Below are 27,534 nucleotides of genomic sequence, written 5' to 3' on the forward strand. Positions count from 1 at the left end.
TTCCCAATCATTTCCTGTACGATGGCCTTAGGCATGGGACAAAACTGGTCCAGAGTCCGATGCGTGATTCAAATGGGTCGTGCCGAGCCTTCGGCTATCTGTCAAATGATCGGAAGATGCGGGCAAGATGGTCGCCGGGGTCTTGCAATCATCTTTGTTGAGAAGACTCGGAAAGGTGGTAAAAATTTGGTGTCCGCCTTCAATTCAACTATCCGTCAGACAGATAACGATCGCATGGATGCACTGGCTGTTACGCCATGTTGTCTACGAACTGTTTTCGCAATTGATAATGCGTCAGTCTTCTCTTTTATGGGAGGTGGGATTCATGAGGATGTATTATTGATTCCGGTTTTTACTCTGATCTTTCTTAGGCTTGGGTACGTCCCTTTGTCGCTTGAGGACCCATCTTACATCAGGGAGAAGGCGCGCGAAGGAACGAGCTTATTTCCAACATGTGATTGCTCTAATTGCATGCCCGAGGCAGCGTGTGGAATGATGAACAATATGAAGAACATGACGGCAGAAAACATGGATGAATTTATGACAACCAATTGGCCGGGACAAAATATCAAGAAGAGAAAAAACAACAAGAGGACCCATCCCGGCGAAGACGCTGGCGACGCCAAACGCATCAAGCTGTCGGCTTCGCTGACTGCAAAGTTAACCGATGAACTCCGATCAACCTTTGCTATTTTATTCAAGCACATATACCCCAACCCCTCACTTTTTGGACCCGAAGACCTGTTTGGCGAGGTGGAGTTGCAAGCAATTGTGGATCGGTTCGGTTTGATTGGTTCAGTCGCGATCCTGAGGAAGACGATAGGAGGGCAGACAATCACAGGCCAACTCGAGGCTCTCCAGAAAATCATTGACAGATTTGCGAAGGAGGTGATGGCGACTGAGACTCAACAGGAGATGGAATTGCGTTACGAGGAGGAGAGGGTGGCAGAAGCTAAAAGGGTAGAGGAGGAGGAAAAACGAGCGAGAGAACTGGAGGCCGAACGGATCACCAAAGAAATTGAGGACAACCGCAAACGTGCCGAGCAAGAACACAAACGTGGAGAAGAGGCTTGGAAGGCGGAGCAGGCGTTGCATATGTCAATGCTTGTCAAGTTAGCGGGGGAAGAGGCCGAGAGACGAGGGGTTGAAAGCATCCATCGGGGCCGATAAATATTGCGGGTGAATTCATTTGGAGAGGGTGGCTGGGGGGTCGTTGGCGTTGTGTAAATCAGCATTGGGGCTATCAGTCCCAATGCTGCAATTATCTTCCATGTTCACATCATCATCATCTAATTCACTTTCCGGTTCAGGCACTTGTTCGTCAAAGGGTAGATGCATAGTAAATCTATGTAATTCACTCTCATTATTCTTCAGTTCGGCTTGAAGTATTTTTAAGCCGTCCAAATACGTGTCTACCTGCAATTTGACCTTACATGTCAATATTTCAACAGGGTTTGAGTTTAAGATGTCCTTGGAGGTGGCCATTTGGTTGAACGTTTCTAGGGTACACAATGTGAGCACAATCTTGTGGCTCTGTTGAATATGCTTGGCCCCACTATCAATCCGCAAAGAGTCAAACATTGACTTCAGCTATGTTCGTTGAAACAGATCCTAGATTAGTCAGACAAAATGACTCATTGTAGCTTATATGGGATATGTGTATGGGGTACACACCAATGGGATGTTTGATGATATCAATGTTTTTAACCGCTCGATTTGGGTGCCTGCGCCACCACAGGTGTAGATGAATAGTTGTGAGATTCTAGAAGGAAATCCTTGGCAACAAAGTGGTCTTCCCGTCCGCGAGGTGATACCAGTAAGGTTTGCCGAATCAATTTGGCCATTCAGGGAGGCAAAATCACTGTGACTAGCAATATGAGTTTGGGGAGATATGCCGAGTAGTGTGTAAGACCTGGAAGCGATTGGGTCATCAATGACCACATCTTCCATATGTTGATCAGGCGGCCAACATCTCCGGCTTTCATTGATCGTCTCGCCTCAATCACGGTGGAGAAGTCTCGCATCCGATTTAGGAGGTTGAATAGCTGGGGGGATGATTTTGCCCGGCGGCGTGCGTCATGCGTACAAAAACGAAGATAACATTGTTCGACCACTTCGTTCCATTTGGCGGTGGGAATCACAGACAGTTCTTCATTGATCACTTCGTCGTGCTTACCCATGACCTCCCTGTCCAAAATAAACTGAGCACCAGGAAGACCCAACGTTAAATGCACAGAAATAATGACTAACCTAAGACAGTACCAAATAGTGGCTTCGTGAACTTGCTCCATGTAGTTGAGCATCTTTGTAAAATCCTTCTTTTGGATCACTTTCTCAGGGGGAATCCCCAGAGCCTCAAGATAATGCCACACGCCCAAGTCGTCCATGGCATTTGAGTTGCCAAAATGATGAGTAAGGATTGTGTGAGCTATATTCCATAACGTATGAGCAGCACCCAGCGACATTGAAATGTTGTTCAGGCTATGTTCACAGTGCTCACTTGGGATACGAAGCATCCTGATTGCGTTGAATATTTGACATGTCCCAAGGTCGGCGTCCATGAGTTGCAATCGACCAAAGAACTCTTTGGGTTCAAGGCCAGATTGTCGTTGGAGGGCCTCCATAACTTGTCCAATCCCTTTGGCTGAGTTATTGGATTCGTCCATGAGTCTCAGCATTTGTATGTTGGGATTTTTAGGGCTGATTGGCTCGATAGATGGGGGGTTTAAAGGTAGCATAGACCTTTTGTCAGACGGGGTTGCCACATACTTATGCATAACCTGAGCAATTTGGCTTTTCCACACATGCGTGTAGTCGTCAGCTGGGGAAGATGTTGGCAGAAACATCTGGGGGTTGATATCCAAGGAGGCGACGTTTTGGAGTGCGTGATGAAATGTGTCTAGGGTGAGTTTGTCAGGGTTCAGAGACTTTAAGAGATCATCATCGGGGATGTGGAGGTACCCCCATGTCCCATGGAATGTACGGGTTTGCTTTCCAACACTTGCAATTTGGATCCGTTCTTCCATGTCCAAGTTGTCAATACACAAGATGGGAGCCAAACTGTTGGATAAGGCCATTGAATTTTCTACCCAATCCATTGCCTTGCTAGAAAGTGATTTTAATGCTTCAATGGCCGTTTTTCGGTGGGATGTCAATCCCATGTAGTGTAAGTACTCGTTGACTGTCTCCGATACACCACATGCATAGAACCAAATACAATTCTCGAGTTGGAGGCCATTATAGCGCCGATTGAGGGTAAACTTCACCATAGAACAGATGACCGAGGCAATCTGATTTGATTACTCGTGAGTAAACTGGATTCATCACAAGATTCTAACGATGACGGGCAACAGACAAGAGTGCTTACATGACTATGTTGTAGCTCTTTCCCTTGTGGACTTGTATTGGGTGGCAAGTACTCAAATCCACTATACTCTGCTAACCCAGCCTCCACGAAATCCTGATTTGAAGTCTTGTCAGCTGGAGCTACAATGTCTTGAGTCTCTTTTTCTGTAGTCTTATTAGATGTGTTGTCTGGAGTCTTCTTAGTTGCGCTGGCTGGAGTCTTTTTAGTCGCGTTGTCTGTGGTCTTTGCAGTCGCAATGCCTGTGGTCTTTTCTTTGCAAATCTTCTTTTTAGGAGGAGGCCCGGGTTTGTTAGCAGGCTTGCCATTCTTATCTTCTTGGTCGGGTGACAAAATGCCTTGGATGATGTTGTAGAGCATAGGGGTGTCGACCGTTGTCAATTTTTGCATTTGTGCCTTCTTAGCCTCGGGTCCAAAAAAGTCATGGGTCACTGAGTGTGAGCTTTGGAAAGATCCCGCAGTGTCCCTAGTGAGTTCCAAGCGACACAGTTTTATAGCCTGTGGTTTGCATTAGTAATTATGCTTTCCAAATGAAGTAGCATCTAATTTGAGAGTTGTGCGGACCTCTACCTGAATAAGTTTCTTCCAACCCTCACAATCAGAGTCTTTCTTATGAAAGATTTTGGCTATTTCTGCAACCAATTCAACTGTTGATGGAGCACCATATGTTCCCCAGGTACGTCGACGGTATATGAAAGTAGCGTGTTTTGTTTTGAGTAGGCCTGTGATAAATTCTTTCGGGGACATCTGCAATTTTGTTAGGTGGTCACAAACTTCAATAAGTTTTTGTTCATCTGAGAGAGTTGTGCCAGGCATGGTGTCTCAAGCCACATCTTGTGAAGGCATCTTGTTTGGAAGAGTGTTGGATGGAAAAACCACAAAAGAGGCAAGGTGAAGGAGCAACTTGGAACTGGCCGTGTTACACGGAGCAGAGGGACTGATAAAGTGGTGATGTTCGGTGATGTAAACTCAGAAGGTTTCAAATCTAGTCTTTTGATAATATGCACTTTGGCATGTGTATTCAGCGCACATGTACTTCCCGCATATGTACGTATGTATGATCAATCCAAAAATCTTGGAGACATGATGTTACAAGCTTTGTAGCTTCAAGACCGCGTGTGCTAAAATAAAATGGTCTATGTACATTTGAAGGCCATATGCAGGGCTCTCATTTGACTCCTGGGCGGCCCATTTGGTGCACAGGATGCCGTGGTGGTGTGGTGTCAAAGTTTGACACCAGCCAAATGGGTTGAGGCGGTACTCAGCGTTCACGCCAATATTCCCCGCTTACTCCCAAGTCCCTCCTTCGGAGGCTCGCGCTTCGCGCGAGGGGCGCCCGCCTGCCAACTCAGAAGGCAGGGGCTGATTAAGTTCGCGGCTCCGACCACTCAAACACGCCCTCCCCATTGACATACGTGCAACCCAATCAATACCGTCTAACCCTTTGCTCATTTCCCCCGAGCCGGCCAGACCCTTCCAGCCTCACCTCGGCCCTCGCAGCGAGCCCTCAAGACCACCTATGATCCTCCACATCCGCTCCAAATATACCGCCGTCGGCCGGAAACAAATCGTCCACTTCTTCTACTTCTATGCCGTCGTCACCCTCTCCTCCTTCTTCCTCGACAGCGGACTCATTCCCTCTAGCTCTAAAATCTACCCCGTTCGTCTCCTCCCCCCGCTTTCACCCAAACCCGTGGCAAAAAAATAACTGACCTTGTTTTCCCCCAGTATTTTCCCGCATTCGAGACCGGCATGCTCTCGGCTACCTTCTGGTGTCTGCCAGTCAACGGTTTCTTTGGCTTCCAATTTGCCGAAGACGGCACACCCCTAAGCTTATGGGTCAGTGGTCTCCCAATAGAGAGAGAGCAGCCAAAGCACGAGACTGACAGTTTGACCTTGAATCTGTGAATGGATGAGACAGTCGCTACGAGGGAGCTGTTTGGCGGTGTTCAGTCCGACGTTTTTTGGCGGGATAGCGAGGTTCAACTCGCTGGCCTCCTTCTCGCCCTCCCAGCCAACGGCGCTGTGGATCATCATGTACATCTTCAACGGGGCCTGCGTAGCCATCTACGTGATCCACCAGGTCTTGCTCGTCGTCCGCACCCTCGATGACCGCTGGCCGATCGGCGACATCCTCTTCGGCCTCGGCTTCTTCGTTGTTGGCCTCGTGCTCATCTACGGCTTCAGTCTCACCATCTGCTCGGCCATCACCCACTACGTCGACGGCCTGTTCTTCTCCCAGCTCTGCTTCCTCCTCGCCGTCATGATGGTCTACAAATAGTCCGTCCTCCCTATTCCCCCGTTCCCCCCGTCCCAACCACTGACTTGCCCTTTTTTTTCGCCGAATGGCCGATTTGTGACGGTATGTGGAGATGGCGAGTATACCATCTATACAGCTCTAGCGAGGCGAAACAAGTCATTTGGCACCGGTATCAGCTTCGCTTGGGCAGCAGATTCAAATGCGTATGATTTCAGAGAAACTGCCCTGAAATTGAAGGTTTTCCACAACTTACAATATTGATCTTATCACGAAGGGCTATCCCATGGAAGTCCGTTTGGGGGAGCGCTGTTGTGTTTCAAAGGTAGTGGAATCGTGTGCTTTCACGATTGGGGAACGGGATCACTGGTTCAAAGGATTGAAGTCGAAGCTCGAGATGTTTTTTGTTCAGCATCGGGAGAACATGTGGCGATTGCCAGCGAAGAATTGCTTGGCATTCTAAGGTTTAATCAACAAGCATACTCGGAATTTCTGGCCAAACGCGGTGAACTAGGAGACAACGGGGTGGAGGCAGCGATTGACCTTTTGCACGAACTGCCTGAAGTTGTCCAGACCCAACAATGGGTTGGAGATTGTTTGATATTCCAGCTGGGTGTCCCAGAAGAGTGTGTAGATACTCTCCTATCAACTGAACGCATACCAGAAGCCTTAGTGCACTGTTTCGCTGACTGATTTCGACGGTGGCTGTTTCCTCGCTTTCTCAATAGATTGGCTGATGGTTTGCTCCTTACAGTCACTCATCTTTGGTGACTTAACCAATCATCAATCATCGCACGCTCAAGCAGATAATATGTATCCAAATACCGAACTCATGCTAGCTTAACTAATTAGCCTCTTGAACAGAGGGTCTCATAGGGACCCCTTGTCCCCGCAAGACGCTCGCCAGACTACGGTGGCTTCTCAAACAATATGGATAACCTCATCCTCAGAGAAATCCACGTCCTCAGCGAACAGGAATGGGTTATCTAATGGGATTACTGTCCGTCGCCGCAACACCATGTGCCGGGTCGACCAGGCCCGCCGCGCCGCCAAGCCCCACGCACTCGTCTCCAATAAGATACTCTCAGGCTGCACGCTTTTACAAAACTTACTAATTTACAAGTGATGAAGATACTTTGATTTGGTCTCTGACATTTTGTGTTGATCTGTCTCTGAAGTTTTGTGTGGATTTCTGTAATCCAAAGCATGAAATTGAATTCAATTGAGATGAGAAGTGTGGTTTAAATTATCTTACAAGGATCATATTGTGCAATTAATCAAAGTTCAGGAATCCAGTATTGCTGACTGAGGCAACATTCTTGACATAAAAATGGAAAGTGAGGTTTTGGAGGCCACAATTATTTGAGTTGAATCCTGGAACTGCAGTCTGAAGGCACATAATTTTCTCAGGGTACCAGCCTTTTGTTGAAGAAACTGTTTGGGGTAGGTTTTGATGTGAGGCTGTTTCCCCTGCAGCGGCGTAGCCGCCTTGGCCTCTAGTTAAATATTTAACAGTGAATTTTTGGTGTGTCTTATCTAAAATTAAATTCCTCTCTAACAGTTCTTTTGGACTAAATCTTCATTACTCTCCATTTCAGTTTTCCAGTATGCATTCCCCAGGTTGGTTCTGCTTGACATGTTAAGTGGATAATCTTGGCTATCAATTTCAATCTTATCATGTTATTCTTACTCAAACTTCTGTTTCTCTCTGGGCTGCTTTTATATTGAATCATCATATCTTTGATTGTTTCACGAATGATGTGCGGAGTAGTTTTTTGAAATATTTGCTATCAATTGAATTCACATGATTTTCCATGCCAGTTTTCCCACCGGCAGATGCTATATTGGGTCTGCTTGAAATATTGAGTCAATGGCCTGCAAGCAATCAGCTCTGCAAGAATTTCAAGAGCCTCAACTGTAGTTTTCTTTGGCCAAAATCCAAACCTTGAGAAATTGAACATGTGAAGGAGCCTTTCCAAAACAACACCAAAGATTGCACGTTTTTTCAGGAGCTTGGTAGAAAGAACAAACAAAAGAGGTGCAAGCAAAAAGATTACCATCAGGTTGCAAACATTCAGCATGCTTTATTACTCAAGGGAATTCAAGAAGAACAAAAGATCACCTTGGTTAACAAGGTATCCCCATGATATTTTTTGCTTGCAAGGTGAAGGTCTGATTCTTCAAGGTCAGCTGTTACGTGAACAGATCATAGCAAAAATATCACAAGGCTTAGATCTAATTGGGCAAAATGTTTCAAGGATGATAATAAGGCGACTGAAAACTTGGCACCAAAATCCATGCAAGGAAACAAGCTGTGATTCATTTTCAAAAAGCAACCTGCCAGAAGTGATCTAGTTCAGCATTTTTGAGATTTTCAAGGTTTGAATCAACATAGGGCATGACTTGTCTCTGAAAACCTATAAGAAGAAGAACCGTATAAGTCATGATGTTCACTTGGATTTGAGGAAATAATTTATCTAAGACTCAAAAATCTGGTTGTGATTGATTTATATGTTAGGTAGAAGAGGGAGTTTACGTGCAAGTTGATTTCAAATTCCAATTTTTCCTTTGATTGTGTCTGGCGGAATGGGGTTGTTGAATGGTGATGATGTTTCAAGATAGTATCTTTTATTATCTGGCTGGTAGTGGCTGAGCCCATGTTCAAATTGAAGCAGACCATTTGAAAAATTTCAATAGTTAAGTTCCAAAGAGTAGTTATTTGAGAATGATGTAGAATTTGTGAATTTGTGTATTTCCAATCCCCAATTCAACCCATTTGAAATTATCTGGGATGTGAGATTCCTCTTCTAATTTATTGGCAGAAATCAGCCTTGGATATGAGGTGGAGTGGCTGTACCATTGGCTGGCTGATCGTTGAAATGAAATTGTATAAAATTACACCCTTGGAAACTGGTGGCGTAGCCACCTTGGAATATAGTTGCGAATTGTATTTGTGCTCTGTAAATGGCTCCCTGAAGTAAATTTTCCAAATTTTCTTTTTTTTGGTAGGGATTTAAGGGCAAGCCATGCACGAGTGAATTGGGGCATGTTGAATCACCCTGAATTCCAACTTCCACTGCACATGGAGATTTCTGAAGGAGAATGTGGATCAATTCAATTCAGAATGAGAATTCACGATTTTCAAGATACTGAAGGCCTAAATTTGGAATCCTTAAGTTGTTGTGTAGTGAATTAGATGCCAAGTTTATAAAAGAACTGTCTTTCTGGAAGGATCACATTTTGTTCACATTTTTTCTGGTTTACTGCACCATTTTTGTCTCCCTGTTTCAAGAAAGATTTTTAAATAAATAAAAAAGTAACATTCTGATTTACAATCAACATTGATCCAAATATTTGATTCTAAACTGCTGTTGATTGGTCTGGAATTTGGTAATTTCTGTCTTCCCAAGTTGTGTTACTGTTTTTTTCCTCTTCATACTTATTTCTATTTTAAAAATAGAGTGATTGAATTCATTTTTGAATTAAATTTTTGGCTTCTTTTGGTTTTGAATCTTCTGAGTTGAATTGGTCTCAATGACCAGTCTGTACCGGTCATTGAGGGGGGAGCACTTGGTCATTGAGTGGGGTACACATGTACTCCACTTGATAGCCATTGAGTGGCATTAAACCCCAGTATGCCGCTCGATGGCTGGTCATTGAGTGGCCTGCGCAGGACTCAATGGCTGGTCATCATTTGTGGAGTACACACCCCAGTTGATGGCCTGTCATTGGGTGGGATACATACTCCGCTTGATTGCCATTCATCGAGCAGAGTGTGTACTCCACCCAGTGGTTGGCCATTGATTGGAGTGTTCTGAGATGCGTAGTGCCCCCCGGTGATCCCCGTTGTCACACAAACGTACGGGCGTACGTTGGTGTGACACGCAGGAGTTGCACACCTCCCCTTGATGACCGGTCTTTACCGGTCATCAAGAGGTGGAAGTCGCCTTGATGACCAGCCAGTGCCGGTCATTGAGGGGAGGTGTTACTCCTCTCGATGACCGGTCTGTACTGGTCATCGAGAGGTGGAAGTCCCCTCGATGACCGGCACAGACTGGTCATTGAGGGGAGGTTTTACTCCTCTCGATGACCTGGACAGATCGGTCATCAAGGGGAGAGAGGAGTAACACCTCCTCCTGATGACCGGTCTGTACCGGTCAGCGGAGCTGTTATTCCTCTCGATGACCGGTACAGACCGGTCATTGAGGGGAGATGTACTCCACTTGATGACCCGTACAGACCGGTCATCGGGGGGAATTACTCCTCTCGATGAACGGTACAGACCGGTCATCGAGGGGACTTCCACCTCTCGATGAGCGGAACCTACCAGTCATCGAGGGGACTTCCACCTCTCAATGACCGGTACAGACCGGTCATCGAGAGGAGTAACACCTCCCCTCGATGACCGGCACTGACTGGTCATCAAGGGGACTTCCACCTCTTGATGACCGGTACAGACCGGTCATCGAGAGGTGTGAGTCCCCTCGATGACCGGTACAGACCGATCATCGAGAGGTGGTGAGTCCCATCAATGAGCGGTCTGTACCGGTCATTTGGGGGAATCACACCTCTCAATGACCGGTGTGTAAGGTCATTAAGAGGAGTATTTCCCCCGATGACTGGCACGGACCAGTCATCAAGAGGAGATGTGGATTATGTGGATCCACTCAAATTGAGATCCTTTTTTTGCACCCGTGGTGTACCTGTGATCAAGAGGTGTCAGCTGGCATCCAGTGGGGTGTGTACATAGCCCACGGGATGGCCAGACAGGGTGTGTAGTATGTATACCCTGCTTGACTGGGGTTCAAGTGTATGTACTCCAGCTCTGCACTCCCCTTTTGGGGCGGAGAAATATCATGAATGGACTGGGGATATGCACTCCAATCTTATGGAGTGAGACTCACGGGCACTCATTACATTTGCCGGCCACTGGAGTTCTTCATGGTGCACTCGAAAGACTGAGTCCCCGGTTCTGCACTCTAGCCAACTTGGAGTATTCCACTTTGTACTCCAACAATTGTTGAAGTGCACACTCCATACACTCATTTTTGGAGTGCTTTTGGGATTTTTTTGGAGTGCATTTAGGCTGACCAAAAAAATTAAAAACATGCATCAGAGCAATCTACAGGGTATGGGTATACACAGAGGTAAAAAATCAGGTCAAAACATCCATATATTTGGTCAACATCGTGGATTCAGTCCACCTGATCATGGTTGGGCTTAGTTGTAGTATAGGAATGGTGTATGTTCTACATGTACCTTCCACAATACATCTCATATAATTCCAGTTAGCATCCGGTTAGATTGCACCTGACATTAACCATTCTTTGAACCAAGATCAGACCAACATCAAACCAACTTTGAACCAGTATCTAACCAGCATTGGACCAAATGTCGGCATGAATTGTGCGAAGGCACTTGCAAACAGGTGCTGAGCAAACGTCCATGGTGTGATTGTGTCTTGAAGGGGTTGTAGCTTCTGATCCAGAGGGGTGTAAGGTGTGTTGTCCATGGTGTCATGTGTAGTTTTGGTTGTAGAATCCAGTGGTGCCACTGTATTGGGTGATTTATGAGTGTACACATGAGAAAAAAGGAAATTTTGAAATGGGCTAGATGGGTAAACATAAAGCATACCACAGCGGCATGCCTCTCTGCCAAGCAGCCAATCCCTTTGAGTCTCCCTATAGCTTAGATGTAGCTCCTTGATAAATCAATTGGCATCAGTTCATTGCATGCTGAAGTAACATCTATTTTTTACTCACAGGATCTTCAATCCTCTCTGCCCCAACTGTGGGGCCAGCCGCCAGGGAGATGGTATACAGTGGTATACCCCTTCATGAAATTCTACCTGCATGCAAGAAGACAACAAGTGAGTCTTTGACAACTCAAGATCAACTTGACAAGTTCCTTGGCAATTGGAAATCGGAGATAGCATTGTTCTGTTTTCTGCTTGACACAAACTTATTCCCCAAGTTTCTCTTGTGATGAACGCCTGGAGCAGCAGAACACATTTAGGGATTTTGTGGAAGGATGAGTGTCATTGCATCAGCAAAACAAAGGAAAGAGGAAAATGAGAAAAACAAGAGAGAGAAAGAAACTCACCTGGAGCCGCAGAACACAGCGTGGAAGTTTGTGGAAGGATGAGGAATAGCCTTCCACATCTGCAGCTCCAGGTGACAACTAAAAGATTTCACAATACTAAGAGAAATTTATTGCGCATAAGAGATTGGTCTATCTGTCAATCACAGAGACGAGAGAAATAAAGAAAACAATCTGTTACCTAAGAGCGGATTGCTAGCCGACTCTGGTAGCGCAATAAGATAAAGAAATAGAAAAGGTTTTGACTGCTAAGCAGCTGGAGTCGCACAGATGCGATGAGGACGGATGACGTCTAGGAGAGGCAACTGCGCTTGTCGTCAGTGCTAAGGCTTCCAGCTAAGGAGCTACTAGAGTAGAGAAAAGTTCTCTTACTTTGACTTGGTAGGTGGAGCGCTTAACACTTGCCTAACCAAGCTGCAAGGCTTTGCGCACTGCTTGTGTCTGCGGAGTATAAAATCCTGCAGTTAGCATCTATGTGCTGTTTATAAGGCACTGCAGCTCAGGACTCACCTTCTCTCAATGGGTTGGTGATCCTTTCGCTGAGGCTGAGACCCGATGGTTTTAGAAGGGCGTCGGATTTTGGCGTGCTGTATTCAGGAAACGAATCCTGTCAGCATCGCAGTCCTAGCTATGACGTTCCCAGCTCTCCTACTTAGCTTGAAGGTATTTGGGCCGGCTTGGGTTGCTTGGGCACTTCGTCTGATGTCGACGTGGCTAATAGAAGAGGAACAGGGTTTCAGCTCTTGCTTACTCCTCCTGTCTGGGAGCCACATGCATATGCATGGGCCTAGAGAATGCGCGGACTCACCACTCCCCCTTGCGGGGTTAGGGTTTCTTTCCTTGCGCTTTGCTTGGTTTTGGGCAAGCCCTGAGTCTTGACAACGACAACACAAGATGTGATATGTGCTAGACATGTGGTTTGAGGCAGAAGCAGAGAAGAAAACAAAACAACAGTATCTACCCCAATAATGTCTTTTTTCTCAAGCAGATGCTATCATTTTATCTCAATTTCTTTCCATGTCACTAGCACTTTAGGTAGGTGTGTTTCTTTATTTTCACAAAGATGCTAGATCATTTGCATCTGTTCACTTAATGTCCAGGTCAAGTAAGCCCAGGTTTGCGGGTAGGTTAGCTGACCAAGGTATTTTGAGTGGGCAGAAACATTTGTTGGTTCAGCTTCAGGCTAATAGATGTCAGAAATGCCCTAGCCTGAGGCTAAATCTCAGGTTTGGCTAGCTAAATTTAGCAAGCCTGAGGTTTGTTGAGGGTTAGCCCAGACCAATGTGATTGCTGGCCAGGTTAAGTTCCCCAAAATTGTCAACTTAACCCAAAAAGTGCAAATGCTTGCACAGATTCACAGTGTGAGGCCCAATTTCACTTCCAAAAATGAAGCAGTACAATGAGTAGTAGCCAATGGGAGTCTTTGACAGGTTGAGCTGTAGAGAGACCAAAAAAATTTAACCCCTGGGGGCTCAGAAATTCCCCAACAACCCCGCAGGGTGATGGAAGCATTTGGTAATAGTTTGCAACCAGCAATTTGATTATCCTCAGTATACACTTCACTGGATTAATCACTTGCCCGAGCACAAAGATAGTGGGGCACACGATGCAGGGTTTATATAGCTTTTGAGGTACTGCGAGGGTTCGAATCCCCGTCTCGCCGCTTTCAAGTTTCTGCGACCCCAACCACGGCACAACCTTCTGGAGGTGATCAGACCATCCTGGCCCAGTTATTGGCATTCAGAAACCGGACGAATAATATCATCACCCTCAACGTATCGCTTACCGGTCTAATGAAGCATGCTAAGCCATTCACCCTCCCCCGAGGCAAGATCGATCCCGCTGACGAAGACCACGATGCGAGCGCAATAGCATTCAAGGCTCCCTTACCCAAAGCGTCTGATACCCCCGCCGATCCATCCGCGGACTTTGTCCCTAATCCAACATCGAAAATTGGGAGACGCCAATGGAAAGATGATAATGCCGACCCGTGGGAGTTCAACGCCTGGTCGGTTTGCTGTTTGAAATTTCCCATTTTCACATCACTTGACTGAAACGATGTACTAATCAGGCCAACAAAATAATCTAGGGATAACGTCGAATGGAACGAGGAACAACAAAAATTTGCGGAGGATGCCACCATGAAGCAAGCAGCTAATCCAGTCCCACATGATATGAAAGGTGTGCATTTTCATTAAACAAAGGCTTGTTCCTTTTCTGTTGGACAGAGACGTAAACTGAAAAATCATTGAATTACACGATTATATAGTCAAGTTCAATGAAGCACCAGCCGAATTTTGGGAAACGTTTTACGCAACTCGGAAGGATACGTTTTTTAAAGATCGAGCATGGTTGCGGAACGAGTTCCCGATTTTGGAACAGGCTGTTAGACCAGATGTATGTCACTGGCAACTTGCCAATTTATCCATTTTCGATGGCTCAAATAAGCGACTTGTTAAATAAATTCTCATTCGTATCACAAAAACCATCAACTTCTGGCTCCCAAGTATGGTCCTATCCGAATAGCTGAACTAGGATGTGGGGTCAGTTTCCGATCTCAGACATATGGTAAATGTGTTGAATTGATAGACAAATTAAGCCCAACTCTACTAACACCTAATTGTATCGATTAAGTACATACTAGCCGGGAAACACGGCTTTCCCAATCTTGGCTGCCAATCAGAACCCAGAGCTATTCCTCTATGCGCTGGATTATTCGGCGAAAGCAGTTGAACTCGTGAAGGTTGGTTGCTCTATCCTCGTGAACACTATCCGCTCTTTGATGATTCATAAACAGTTTGGTTCCTTACGGGCTGATCAACACAGAAAAACCCTCTCTATGACCCCAAAAAATGTCTAGGAGCCGTATGGGACATGAGCTCGTCTGATATACCCGAGCAGATTACATCCCAATCGTTGGACGTGATTATTATGATTTTCTGCTTCAGCGCTTTACACCCTAAGGAGTGGTCACAAACCGTTCGTAACTTGTGGAAAGTTAGTATTGATTATTGTTTTTCCAGCATAGGTACCAACATTTGCTATCATTTGCTGACATAATAAATCTACTCATGTAGATGCTCAAACCCGGGGGGAAATTACTGTTTCGTGATTATGGACGCTATGATCTCGCACAATTGAGGATGAAGGGATCTCGATTCCTGGAAGCTAATCTATATGTCAGGGGAGACGGGACACGCGTTTACTTTTTTGACAAGGGTAGATGGCCTGATTTACCTTACTATATGGATCGATTTTAACAGCGTGTGATTCCTTTCATACTTCTTAGATGAACTCGCCGAAATCATTTGTCAGGACATACAAGTAGACTCTCCCCCCAACTCTCATGTTGAAGCCACCGAGACAAGCCCGCCCAAGTCGGCTCCGAATGAAATGAAGCAACCGAGCTGCAAGTTTGAACCGATCAAACTGGTCGTTGATCGAAGGCTACTGCTGAACCGGGCTCGAAAGTTGAAAATGTATCGCATTTGGTTGCAGGTATGCATCTAATTCGTCTATCTTCCCCGTTTCTGTTGACCAGAAAATCGGTGCTTTTTTCGGTTCTGATAGGGCGAATTTTGGAAACCGCTCCGCATTGAATCACATACGCCTCTGTGATTACATAGCAACTTGTCTAAAAACTGTTCAGTGTAGATTTTTCTGAATGAAGAGGCCCTGCCTGAGACTGAAGCCTAATTTACAAGGTTCTTCTCCCCCAAGTTTGGCTTGCAAATTGAGCCAAATACTTTGAAGTTATTCAAATCTTGGTTACCAAATCGGTATGGATTCATCATCATGGCGCATTCAACATTGGGTAATTATGTAACCTAGTGACGCTGGAAAACGCCTTGGGGCAGGCTTTGTCAAGCTAGGCACATGTCGTATTTTGCTGTTTGGTAGGACATAATACAAATTGCAAATTTCAATTGCAATCCGCCGTTCTTGTTTGCGCTGCTACCCTGTCCGGCTATGTCTCTGATTTGGATCTTTCATTTTTTTCTTTTAACATTACATTTTGGTTTTGGAGGCACACTCGCCCTCAATCTGTTTCTGATTTTTCCGGGAATGGCCTTCAATTATGGGTCCTCCATGTACGTCTCCATCATGTAGCTTCAAATGAAGCGATATCTTGTTAGAATCTTCACTTTACTTGAGTTTCATTTTGTTGCATTGCCATTTCCAAATTTCGTGACAGTGTTGCTACATATCGCAGACAAAAAATGGAAGGTAGTATTGGGTAGTATGCCGGCAAATTCACACCACTTTATCAAATTATTGACATCGTAAATCTGGGGCACGTGGTACAGATTAGGGGGTTTTCGCGAAAAAGAATTTTCGCTTCGCGGGGCACAAAAGTTGGTTGACGCACTCGCTTAAAATATGGTCCTCATAGCCATATTGGCGAGCGCTCGAACTCTTTCCCCGGTAATAGTTATTGTGAAACCCCCCGCAGCATCTAACTTAACTAAGTCCGAAGTTGGAGGCGCGAAGCGCCTCCACCGGAGGGACTTATGCGGTATCGGTGATTTAGGGCTGAGAGCAACGGCCAAAAACCAACTCCCCAACAAATGTTGCTATAGCTCCATAACCCCCGGTGTTTCCACCAAAGTTCTTGGATAATCTGAAAGCCATACATCTTGGCTAATTTTTGATGCACTTTCATGTCACATTTCTACCTGCCCCACCTCTTAAAAAAAACATCAAAAACTCAGCTGTCTTAGCTGTCATGGGGTTTTCTCAATTCTACATTGACCACATTGTATGATTGGGCACCAGCAAGAGCCACCAGAAAAGGGTATGATATACCCAGCCTTCGGATGATTCTAAGTCTGAACGTAGAGGGTGATTACACAAAAACAGAACCACCCAGAGGCCCTGAATGTTGATGTACCTCTCAGGCCAAAATCACCTGTAAGGCTTAAGTCCCTCCCAGAGGGAGGCCTTTGGCCTCCCTCGGGAGGGACTTAGTTAAGTTAGCCGCAGCATGTAGGTTGGATTTTCAAATGACACCAAATGATATTCCGAGCCGTGGGTTACTGCACAGAATCTTTTGCACTCAACACCATCTGAATCCTCGGAGCAATCAGGATGTTTGGGCTTTTTGAACGACCTCGATGGACAGCCGATCAGATCCCAGATCTCCATGGTGAGTTGAACATTTTTTTCTTGACTGGCGTAAGTAACATGGGCGCCTGGTATGTGCTACGATGCTCATGAGTGTCTGCCATCATCTCGTTCACCAAAGGCCGAGTTGCGATTGTGACAGGTAAAAAATTCATTCCGAAATTGACCATGAGACATCCAGTCGAGTGTACTGACTGTCTTGCTCTTGCCATTCATCATAGGGGCGAATAGCGGCATAGGCTACGTCACTGCGTTAGAGCTCGTTCGCCACGGTGCAAAGACCTAGTAAGCGAAATATCTCAACATTCTCAAGCACACGTTTACAAAGGAACCTAACAAGCCGATTTCTGGCCGCAAGTCTGGCATGTCGAGACGCCACTCGAGCTAAAAGTGCGATCGAAAAGATCAAGGCGATTGTACCAGACTCTGACCCTCAATTTTTAAAGTTGGACATCACCTCACTCAACTCTGCTCATTCGGCAGCTCAAGAGTTCCTCAAGCTGGAAAAAAGGCTCGATATTCTGGTCAATAATGCTGGAGTAGTCTGAGTTGATTTGTTTTCTTTCTTGATCTGAACCCACCAGTACATTATCATGGCGGCAACAATCGTTTTGTGTTTCTGACTATTTTTTCTGCTGACGGTTATCTAGGCATTTGCCCCATATCAGTTGAGCGAAGATGGCATCGAAATCCATGCCTGCAATGCCACAGGTCACTTTGCATTCACGATCCCTCTACTCAATCTGCTTGAAAAGACGTCGCAAGAACCTGGTTCGCACGTACGAATTGTGAATGTCTCCAGTAATGCCCATTCTTGGGTATGGGGTACCCCAGATTTCTCGTCGCTAAAAAATTTGAATGAGCACTGTTTCGGAATGATGGATAGGTATGGCTTAAGCAAATTAATGGCAAGTTCATCTCATCAGGTTATGACATCAAAGCCCGCCAAAACTCTCAGCTCCCCTTGACTAAAATAAAAATTGACTAGCAAGAGCTGCTTCCCTGGGTCTGCTTTAAAGAACATTCTTTTTACCAACGAGTTGCAAAAAAGGCTCAACCACACAAAAATCATTTGTACATCGGCTGTAAGACCTCAACTTGTCGCTACCAAAACACCTTGATGCTGATCACTTCTGAAATAAAACTTCAAAGCATCCCGGTGGAGTAAATACTAACATCGTAACGGGTAAGCAGACATAGGAGGTGAATTTTGAATGGGTGTCGACTGAATTCATTGCGTATTTATGCATATTGGAATATAGGCATATGGGTAGAGCAGTACCCCATCTTGAAAGTTTTTGATGTAAGCTACCGTATCGTTGTCATCCTATACAATTTTGAGAGACATAGACTGTTGTGATCTCATGAAGTGTGACCTTGTTTTTTTAGTGGGTTAAAAGCTGGCTTTTATTAACTCCGGAGGATGGAGCCATCAATTTACTGTACGGCGCTACAGACTCGGAAGTGGAGACCAAGGATTTGAGGTGAGGGGCTTTTTACTTGGAAGCTCCGCTGTGAGTTAGCGATAAACGTATATTGCCCAATCTCACTTGCCGGTGTATTTTTTTTAGGTCTGCTTACCTCTGCCCGTTCGTGAAGGTAACAAAGACCTCGAGGCTCGCCCAAGACCCCGAGGGAATCCTTGGAAAGCAATTTTGGAACTTCTGCGAGGCACTCGTTAAAGAAAAGGTCAAGGTGAACTAGATAATTTCAAAATCCTCCGGAGGTTTTGGCTGTAAAACTTGCAGAACCATCTTGTGGAGATCTTCAATTACATCCGCGTGAGCTTTTCGAAATGTGTAGAAAGCGGACACCCTGGTCATTTTGAATTCGAATTTCATTGCGGCATTTTACATACTGTGATTGAAAGCTACAATTTTCTGTGTGCTTCCGAACGAGATCTTGAAATAAAATGTTCATTCCTTCCTGGGATTCACTGAGGAAAAATGCTTGAAGCCTTTCGTAACAAGGTCTCTAGCATGGTTCCTCCGGTGCACTGCGAAAAAAAAGAGAACTTTGGTCCAAGGGATTTTTTGATAGCGAGTGAAACCCAACCCAGTGACCCATCCCATCGCTCACGCTCATCGAAATCCTCCCTTATGAAGTCCTGTGTCTATCCATTTGGAAACTGATATAGCGTACTAGCTTTCTAGGACCACTTACATAATGCATTTGAGAGCTTTTTTTAGGCTACCAAATCATTACGCATCCGGTCATCTGTACAAATGGCTGTACAGGATGCAAAATGGCTTCCGGGGCCCAACCGGAGCCGCTTTGACCTGCTCGCTCTCAAGCTGGCGAGAACGGGGCACTTCAACCATCATGATGGCACTGGATCCTAGAAAGCGAGAAGATTTCCATGATCTAACTCTCAACCTCTGAAACTCAAATTTGTAGGAGGTGCAATTTTACTCCCCAATATGACTGTAGCCACACCGGGTTCAACACAGGACTGAGGATGGGGAGGCGTACAAAAATGGTGTTGGGAAGTGCTGTATTTCTTCTGCAGTCAATGAACTTTCTATTCGAGAGAACACCAATCTTACTGCTTGCCCCTTAGCAACCATTGAAAACAACTTCAGATCGACTATTGTATCTACCATCGAATACTTGCAGACTTTTTCCTTATCGCTAAACGGCTACTCAACAGCTTGAATATGTGGATACAACGGATTGAAGGGAGGAAAACAAAATAGGTTGGGACTAATGAAAGAAATGAGTAGGGTGAGTGAGAAAAGAACAAGACTGTTTGATGAAAAGAGGATAGTGCGGATGACAAGAGAAGAGTGAGAGGATTCAACAAAAACAGAAGGGCATTGTGATTGCCAAAAGTCTAGAAGTCGACGGAAAGGGCCGTCCAAAGCCAAGGAGGGTGGCTGAACTCTGAAATGATCGGAGATTTGTCCTGAGAAATAAAAGCTAATCAGGACTTCATTCAGACTAGCCTGTTCAATGAAACGTAAGACTTACAGGTTCGCTTGGACACCTTTTGTGGGGTGCTGCTTGACCATTTTTTTGCCCCTGAGTCGGTTTTGGACGGTTTGGGTGGTTTCTGGGAAGCTACAAGTGCTTGAGGTACCGTTGCTCAGGACCCCTCGGATAGAAAACTGGGCTCAATTGTTTGATCCATTGTTTTGTACTTTCCAAGTCTACATTAGGTTCATTGTAAAGTTTCAGCAAGTCATTTGGTACCGCCTTAATCAACTGCTTTAGCGCGAAGCGCATCTCAGACGTAAGACAAGCAATATCATTCAGACCAAGAAACTGGTACGAAACTCTTCCGATGTCATCGGAGTCTGACGGCGTTTTCCATTCTGAAGCCTTATGAGAGGAGGTTCTCAAGTCGAATAACAGGACAAGATAAGGGTTGTTGATGCCTCGAATCTTGGCATGACTTTTTGACCATTGATGACTTTCATCCCAGGCAGTGGGTCCTGCCACATTTTTTGTTTGAATACCGCAAAACGTGATGTTTTCGAGGTCTAGTTTTGGAGATTGGGATTTGGGGGCGAGATAAATCGGGAAAAGCTCGTCCAACCCAGGTTGACCAGGCATGCATTGGACCGCAACACCTCGGTACAAAAACTCCAAGAAGTCACTGGCGCTGGGCGTGTATGAAATCCGGGTAAAGTGGTTGAAAAATACCCGTCCTTCTTTTAAGAGTCTTTCTTTGTCGCCTTTCGCGATACAGCCAAAATCCACGGTATATGGGTCTTTGCCGGTCAAGGTTTCGAGGAAATCTGCCAATCGCACTGAATATCCATCGGGGATCGAATCGGTTCTGTTACAAGGAATTGCCTTGGTTTTCTGCATAGCGCGTATCAATATCAATCTGGTCGCCGTTTCTCCGACGTCTCCGATTTGAACGTGTCCTTTGTTTACTGCAGCAGCAAGAAGATTGATGCACTTGATCCAATGCGTCTCGTCGGATGCGAGAATTCTGTTAGCCGCTAATGCGTATACGAATTGCGGGGGATAGTCGCTGACAACCATTTCTCGATCTGAGTCGATAAACATACAATGCGCCGCGTGACTCGCAACGAGTTCCGAGTTTATGGGCGAATACGAGGACACCCGGGTCTGTATCACAGAGCCCAATATGGCGAAGTACTGCGAGGGAGACAATTCCATTGCTTCGGTAGAAACCGCTCCAGAACTACACACTAATTTTGCCTCTGCAATACTCGAGATGTATTCGACGACAGTACCTGGCTGATCTTTCATTACACCTTCCATGCACCAGGAAAAATCAGTAGTCACTAGATGACAACTGACATGACACCTGCTCCAGCTGGCTATCCAGCCTCTAGTGCAATTTTCACGAGCTGATCCTCAGCTTCGTCCCAGGCACAGCTGCCTCCAGTCTTGGCACAGGACAAGCCACTGCTCAGCCTTTGCCTGAGCAAGAACAGGCATTGATAAATGCACACCTGTCCTCCGGGGGCACGCCCACGACCACGCCCTTTGAACAGGGCGTGTGGGACCGCGCACCCTTTATCAAGGGCGTGCACGCCCCCACATAGGCGTGCACAAGCGTGCACCGTGCCTGCTCGCCGAGAGCCCCTCGGTGGGCAGGCGCAAGTACATATACCTGCTCGCCGAGAGCCCCTCGGCGGGTATGGTGTATGTATCCCTGCTCACCGACAAGGACAACTCTCGGCGAGCAGGTATACAAACACCTGCCCGCCGAGCCTGCTCACCGAGAGCCCCTCGGCGGGCAGGTGCATCTATACCTGCTCGCCGAGAGAAATCCTCGGCGAGCAGGCATACAGATCCCACCTCCTCTCGGCGAGCAGGTATACATACACCTGCCCACCAAGCCTGCTCACCGAGAGCCCCTCGGCGGGCAGGTGCATTTATACCTGCTCGCCGAGATAAATCCTCGGCAAGCAGGCATACATATCCCACCTCGCCAAGAGCCTCTCGGCGAGCAGGTATAGTTGAACCTGCCCGCCGAGGGGCTCTTGGCGAGAAGGTATACTTGAACCTGCCCGCCGAGGGGCTCTTGGCGAGCAGGCTCGGCGGGCAGGTGTTTGTATACCTGCTCGCCGAGAGTTATCCTTCTCGGCAAGCAGGAAAGGCTCTCGGCGAGCGGGGATATGTATGCCTGCTCGCCGAGGATTTCTCTCGGCGAGCAGGTATACATGCACCTGCCCGCCGAGCCTGCTCACCAAGAGCCTCTCCGCGGGCAGGTGCAAGTATACCTGCTCGCCGAGAGGCTCTTGGCGAGGTGGGATATGTATGCCTGCTCGCCGAGGATTTCTCTCGGCGAGCAGGTATAAATGCACCTGCCCGCCGAGGGGCTCTCGGTGAGCAGGCTCGGTGGGCAGGTGTATGTATACCTGCTCGCCGAGAGGCTCTCGGCGAGGTGGGATCTGTATGCCTGCTCGCCGAGGATTTCTCTGCGCGAGCAGGTATACATGCACCTGCCCGCCGAGGGGCTCTCGGTGAGCAGGCTCGGCGGGTAGGTGTTTGTATACCTGCTCGCCGAGAGTTATCCTTCTCGGCGAGCAGGCAAGGCTCTCGGCGAGCAGGTGCATGTATACCTGCTCTCCGAGAGGCTCTCGGCGAGGTGGTATCTGTAACTGCCCGCCGAGGGGCTCTCGGCGAGCAGGTATACTTGCATCTGCCCGCCGAGGAGCTCCCGACGAGCCATGGTGCACGCCTGTGAACGCCCATGTGGGGGCGTGCACGCCCTCGCACGCCCATACAGGGGTGTGCATGCCCTTTCGCCCTTTATCAAGGGTGTGCGGTCCCACACGCCCTTTTCAAAGGGCGTGGGCGAGGGCTTGCCTCCGGGGGACGGGTGTGTGTTCATCAACACCCGTTCTTGCTCAGGCAAAGGCTGAGCAGTGGCTTGTCCTGTGCCAAGACTGAGGGGCAGCTGGGCCTGGGCCAAGGCTGAGCAGCAGCTTTGCCTGGGACAAAGCTGAGGAGCAGCTTTGCCTGGGACAAAGCTGAGGAGCAGCTTTGCCTGGGACAAAGCTGAGGAGCAGCTTTGCCTGGGACAAAGCTGAGGAGCAGCTTGTGAAAATTGCAAGCTAGAGGCTTCAGCTGTGCCAAAATGGGCACTGAGCTGTGTGCCAGCCAGCCCTGAACTAGCAGATGGAGTAGCTTTGGAGCTGAAACCAGAGCTGTGTTATGTCAGTTGTCATCAACTGACTACTTTTTTTTCCTGGTGATGTAGCCCTTGAAAAACAACCCATAAAATGGGGAGCCATAGCTGAAGAGCCGTTCCGCCGATAGCAACTCATCCCATGAGCTCGGTGCTTTCGGGACAAAGACATCAATTGATGAGATTTGGTAGATCGGTGGAAATAAATCGACGCCTAAACCGAGGTACCGTAAGCTGGGGTCTCGGGTTAGCGCCGGATTAAAGTTAGCAACCCGCGAGGTTGTATCGGTGACGAGGCCAAAGAACCCCGTTTTGACAGGTATGTGCGATAAAACTCGACGGAATACGCAAAAGTATGGGATTCGGAGTTTTTCGTCGATCTGATTGACTAGGTTGCCGGCCTCGTCTATCGCCAAGAGCATCTTGAGCCCTCCGTCTCCTTCGAATCCAACACTTTGACTCATCCTCGTAGCCGCAGCGCCGAGGAATTGTATCGGCTGCATGCCGTTTGCCTCTATGCTCTTCATTTCTTTTTCGACATTGGCGTTGTATTCAGCCTTCGGAATCTTGTCCAGTTGGAAGCTGTAATCAAACCACGCAGCTAGTCGATCTTTCAAGCTTCTAGCCCCTATATCTGGCCTTGAAAAGAATTCAGAGGCGGTGTTCAAAATTGCAGCCAACAAGTAAGAATAGTGCGTCTCCAGATCCTGCCCCGCTTTCAAATCGGGGAAGAAGTGCTTGGCAAGTTCGGACCGAGGAGGCTGGCCAGTGGAGCCGGGAGGTCGGAGACAGATATAGGCCACGCAGACGTGCTTAGCTAGCTCCTTGAGTAATCGAGTTTTGCCGCTCATGGTGGGGCCGATAATCGAAGTATAAGGTGCCTTGTATTTATCTCTTTTCCATTGCCCTGCAAACCTTTGTAATTTCTCGAGGGTTGGAGCAACAATCACATCGTGTCTCTGATATTCGGCATCGAAACCTCGCCGGACTATATCGGCAGCCCACTGGATTGAGTCAACCGGCTTGAGTTCATTTGCTGCGGAAGCGGTGGAACCGTCAAGTGCAGCAAGCATCTGATCTCCTGTCAATGTTGAAGCGTCGACCTCGGGGAATCGGACAAAGTGAGCCCGCCGGATCAAAGTATTGATTTTGTCTCCATCTGCTTCATCGGTGAGTTCAAGCTCCTCCTTGAGGTAGTCCAGGGATCCTTCTCTGCCCTGAGTAAAATGCCGCCATTCTTTGCTGACACTTCCTTGCTTTCGAGCGCTCAGGTCCAAGTAGCGAAAAACACTGGCTAGTTGGTTGTTGTGTTCTTGCACCTTTTCCACTTCAGATTGGTTGGAATTATCAAAGATGCAAGGAGATCAGTTGATGTTCTGTAGCTCGGAATCAACCAAGGAGATTCACTCACATCCAGCAGTGTCGAGAAGTTTACCAAACAGCTGGGCTGCGTCCTTATGCCCGGCGTGGAGATCCAAAAAGCGATTGCGTTCGGCAAGTTCTGGCGAGTCGGGTGTGGGATGAGTAGCTTCAGATTTCTTTCGGAACTGCTCGAAGGTTCGAGATAGAGATGTTGCAGGATTCACTTTGCAAGCAGGGGCACCTAAAAAGCCAAGATGGAATGTTGCTGAGGCCATTCGGAGGGGGCACCGACTGAGCTCGGAGTAAGTGCGTATGATGGGGGAGGAAGATCTGCTTTTAGTTGTGCAGACATGTTTAAGGGTTGCAAGAGTATGTGTGCGTAGAACGCTGAGAGGAAATCCTGCTGATGCCATGGGGAGGGGGCAGAGTGTATCGGAAAGTGGACTGAGCTGGGAGGAAGAGGGTAAGATGGGAGCGAAAGGGTGACTGGTGTTGTCTTTGGAATGTCGAAAGCTTGGACTTGATTTCGAGCTTGCTGTGCAGAATCATGCATGGGCCGGTTGTACAGCTACACCACGGACGCACTTCCTTGCGTCTTTTCCGAATGCCGTTCGAAGTGACGGAAAATTATTGAAAAAAATTCGAAGTGGCCCCACTCGTTGGGATTTCGAATACTCCTTGATTTTTTTCCCAATACAAGGGGAAGCCCCCAAATTTGGGGTTCCAGGGGGTGTTAAAGTCATAGGGGTTTGTAAATGGAGGACTTCCCGCCAATCTGGAAACCCAGATTTTCCCAGATTTCCCTGCGAAATCTGGGAAGATCAAGCCCAGATTTCCCCGCAAAATCTGGAAAAATCTGGGTTCCCAGATTGACGGGAAGTCCTCCAATGGAGGACTTCCCGTCAATCTGGGAATCCAGATCTGAGCCGCCAGATTTCAGATTTCGCAGGGAAATCTCGGTCCCCGAAGCTCCCTGAAGGGATCCAGAGTTCCAGATTCCAGATTCCCCTGCGAAATCTGGAATTCCAGATTTATTCAAAGTTGACGGGAAGTCCTCCAATTACAGCAAGGGCATAGCCCCCAAATTTGGGGTTACAGGGGGTGTGAAAGTCACAGGATGTGAAAGGCCCAAAAGGGAATGGGACAGAGCAAAGGAAATGACATAAAATTTTCAAACCTTTGATGATGCAATTTCAGGGTGACTATGCATTCAGTCAAAGGAGAAACCAAATTTCAACTGAAAAATAGGTTGAAAAACAAAATTTCAAGTGAAAACTGGGTGAAATAAGGGCATTTTATTTGGGGAAAAGACACAAAATTTGTTACTGAAAAAGTAAACATTTGGAAGAATGGTGATGAGAGATACTCAAAAACTCTGAAAATGTGAGAGAAATTCCTTTTAAACAATTTTTGAAGTTTATTATGAAGGCTGACCACTTTCAGGCTGTGGAATCACAACCTTAGTAGTTTGGCTTGACTTGCTTCTTGACAATGCAAAACACAGGTTCATGAAGTACAATACCAAAATTACCAATTTTTTGACCTTGAGATTTATTGATTGACAGGAAATTTCTTGTGTATGAGCTTGAAAGGCAGTCCAGACAGCTCCAGACTTATCTGGGTCAGATTGAAAGGAATGTGACTCTGAGGGATGGGCACAGAATCATTAACTCTGTTACCTGATACAACTCTTGTGTAAATCACATTTGGGCCCAACCTGGTTCCATTACAAAGTCCCATTGTCCAATCAAGGTTCCTGAGCATTATTATTAAACAATTTGGTCACCTGTTGGGAGTTTGTAAACTCTTTGATCCACATTTGTAGCATTATCAGTAAGCCTGATTGAGTGATTTGGATTTATTTCAGATGGAACAAATTCAAACTGTTGCAGGAGAGGATATTAGTGGTGAAGGATTGTTTAGATTCTTTGCAAAAGTCCTGGAAGTAGATCTTGACCATGAACTCTGTGGTTTTCAAACTCATTTTCTGTGTCATATATGTCCAGCTGTAAGAATTTGGGGAATTCCTGTGAAAGTGGAAGCAAACTTCCAATGTTATGGTGAATTGTACCCTTCACCTTGAATGTATGGATACTGTCAGACACTGAGACACTAAGTCCATGTGTCTACACTGCTTACACTGCGGGCATCTCGCTGTCGCTGCGGGCCGCAGCGACATCATGACGCTGCATATCAGAATGCAGCGTCAGCTGCAGCGACATCTGGCCGGCTGATCGATTTGCCTTTGGACAGCCGGCCACCAATACATAACAACCTCTCAATGACCGGTCCTTGTGCCGGCCATCAAGAGGATTATAACACACTCCTCTCACTCCTCTCGGTGACCAGCTCATGGACCGGTCATTGGGAGGAGTCCACACTCCTCTTGATGCCAGCACACACTGGCGTCAAGAGGAGTACAGACACCTCTTGATGGCCGGCACAACAACCGGTCACCAAGAGGAGTACGCACTCCTCTCAATGGCTGGCCCAAGGCCCGGTCATTGGGAGGAGTACATACACACTTCCCTTGATGAACGGCACAGACCGGGCATTGAGGTGCATGTACTCCTCTCGACGCCGGCCTGTGTTGGCATTGAGAGGAGTATGGATTCCTCCTCCCGATGACCGGTCCTTGTGCTGGTCATCAAGAGGAGTGTGGACTCCTCCTCCCAATGACCAGTCGTTATGCTGGTCATCGAGAGGAGTGTGGACAACTCTCAATGGCCGGCACAAGGACTCCTCCTGATGGCCGGTCCTTGGGCCAGCCATCGAGAGGAGTGCGTACTCCTCTCGGTGACCAGTCGTTGTGCCGGCCATTGAGAGGTGCGTTGTGTGTACATACCCCGGTGGCCGGCTGTCCATCAGACAGCCAAGTGTCGCTGCATTACTTGTTGCGCGGGGTTCGAATCCCCACTGAATCGTCAGATGTCGCTGCGGTCCGCAGCGACATCGAGATGCCCGCAGTGTTAGTACATGTCTTATAGCCTAATGGTTAAAGACTGCTTTACTGATTGACTCATGTACATAAAGTCAAGAGTTCAATTCCCTGTCTTTACATTAATTATGTACCTTTTATTTCAATGTACTATTATTATGTATTTATTACATATTTCACACTCTTTTGAGTATGTAATTAAACTTATTTCACATTGATTACATATGTGTTTATACAGAGAGAGATAATCTTATCTCTCTATGTATTTGTCCTGT

General features: G+C 46.9%; 7 protein-coding genes across 7 annotated transcripts; 6 read left to right on the forward strand and 1 right to left on the reverse strand.

The window, feature by feature from the left end:
• Nucleotides 1–915: 915 nt before the first annotated feature.
• On the forward strand, nucleotides 916–1,395 carry PtA15_1A439 (uncharacterized protein; the record flags this gene model as incomplete). The annotated part of the gene is made up of 2 exons (XM_053165467.1): nucleotides 916–1,143; nucleotides 1,375–1,395. The coding sequence occupies 2 exons, from the start codon at nucleotides 916–918 to the stop codon at nucleotides 1,393–1,395; spliced, it is 249 nt and encodes an 82-aa protein (XP_053016656.1).
• Nucleotides 1,396–4,883: 3,488 nt separating this feature from the next.
• Nucleotides 4,884–5,645, forward strand: PtA15_1A440 (uncharacterized protein; the record flags this gene model as incomplete). The annotated part of the gene is made up of 3 exons (XM_053165469.1): nucleotides 4,884–5,024; nucleotides 5,093–5,203; nucleotides 5,286–5,645. 3 exons carry the CDS (start codon nucleotides 4,884–4,886, stop codon nucleotides 5,643–5,645), a joined length of 612 nt encoding a protein of 203 aa, XP_053016657.1.
• A 178-nt stretch (nucleotides 5,646–5,823) lies between these two features.
• On the forward strand, nucleotides 5,824–6,392 carry PtA15_1A441 (uncharacterized protein; the record flags this gene model as incomplete). The annotated part of the gene is made up of 3 exons (XM_053165470.1): nucleotides 5,824–5,827; nucleotides 5,899–6,247; nucleotides 6,350–6,392. The coding sequence occupies 3 exons, from the start codon at nucleotides 5,824–5,826 to the stop codon at nucleotides 6,390–6,392; spliced, it is 396 nt and encodes a 131-aa protein (XP_053016658.1).
• Nucleotides 6,393–13,326: 6,934 nt separating this feature from the next.
• PtA15_1A442 (uncharacterized protein) lies at nucleotides 13,327–14,461 on the forward strand (the record flags this gene model as incomplete). Its single annotated transcript, XM_053165471.1, has 6 exons — nucleotides 13,327–13,333; nucleotides 13,392–13,728; nucleotides 13,810–13,901; nucleotides 13,990–14,117; nucleotides 14,228–14,288; nucleotides 14,355–14,461. 6 exons carry the CDS (start codon nucleotides 13,327–13,329, stop codon nucleotides 14,459–14,461), a joined length of 732 nt encoding a protein of 243 aa, XP_053016659.1.
• Nucleotides 14,462–14,594: 133 nt separating this feature from the next.
• Nucleotides 14,595–15,338, forward strand: PtA15_1A443 (uncharacterized protein; the record flags this gene model as incomplete). Its single annotated transcript, XM_053165472.1, has 4 exons — nucleotides 14,595–14,717; nucleotides 14,798–14,939; nucleotides 15,010–15,218; nucleotides 15,291–15,338. The coding sequence occupies 4 exons, from the start codon at nucleotides 14,595–14,597 to the stop codon at nucleotides 15,336–15,338; spliced, it is 522 nt and encodes a 173-aa protein (XP_053016660.1).
• A 1,470-nt stretch (nucleotides 15,339–16,808) lies between these two features.
• On the forward strand, nucleotides 16,809–18,548 carry PtA15_1A444 (uncharacterized protein; the record flags this gene model as incomplete). Its single annotated transcript, XM_053165473.1, has 10 exons — nucleotides 16,809–16,866; nucleotides 16,966–16,986; nucleotides 17,066–17,129; nucleotides 17,203–17,386; nucleotides 17,495–17,730; nucleotides 17,833–17,929; nucleotides 17,997–18,030; nucleotides 18,107–18,147; nucleotides 18,234–18,328; nucleotides 18,416–18,548. The coding sequence occupies 10 exons, from the start codon at nucleotides 16,809–16,811 to the stop codon at nucleotides 18,546–18,548; spliced, it is 963 nt and encodes a 320-aa protein (XP_053016661.1).
• A 5,129-nt stretch (nucleotides 18,549–23,677) lies between these two features.
• PtA15_1A445 (uncharacterized protein) lies at nucleotides 23,678–24,596 on the reverse strand (the record flags this gene model as incomplete). Its single annotated transcript, XM_053165474.1, has 3 exons — nucleotides 23,678–23,720; nucleotides 23,875–24,286; nucleotides 24,371–24,596. 3 exons carry the CDS (start codon nucleotides 24,594–24,596, stop codon nucleotides 23,678–23,680), a joined length of 681 nt encoding a protein of 226 aa, XP_053016662.1.
• Between the last annotated feature and the right edge of the window lie 2,938 nt (nucleotides 24,597–27,534).

The sequence above is a fragment of the Puccinia triticina genome, chromosome 1A (genome assembly GCF_026914185.1).
Source record: "Puccinia triticina chromosome 1A, complete sequence".
NCBI lineage: Eukaryota > Fungi > Basidiomycota > Pucciniomycetes > Pucciniales > Pucciniaceae > Puccinia > Puccinia triticina.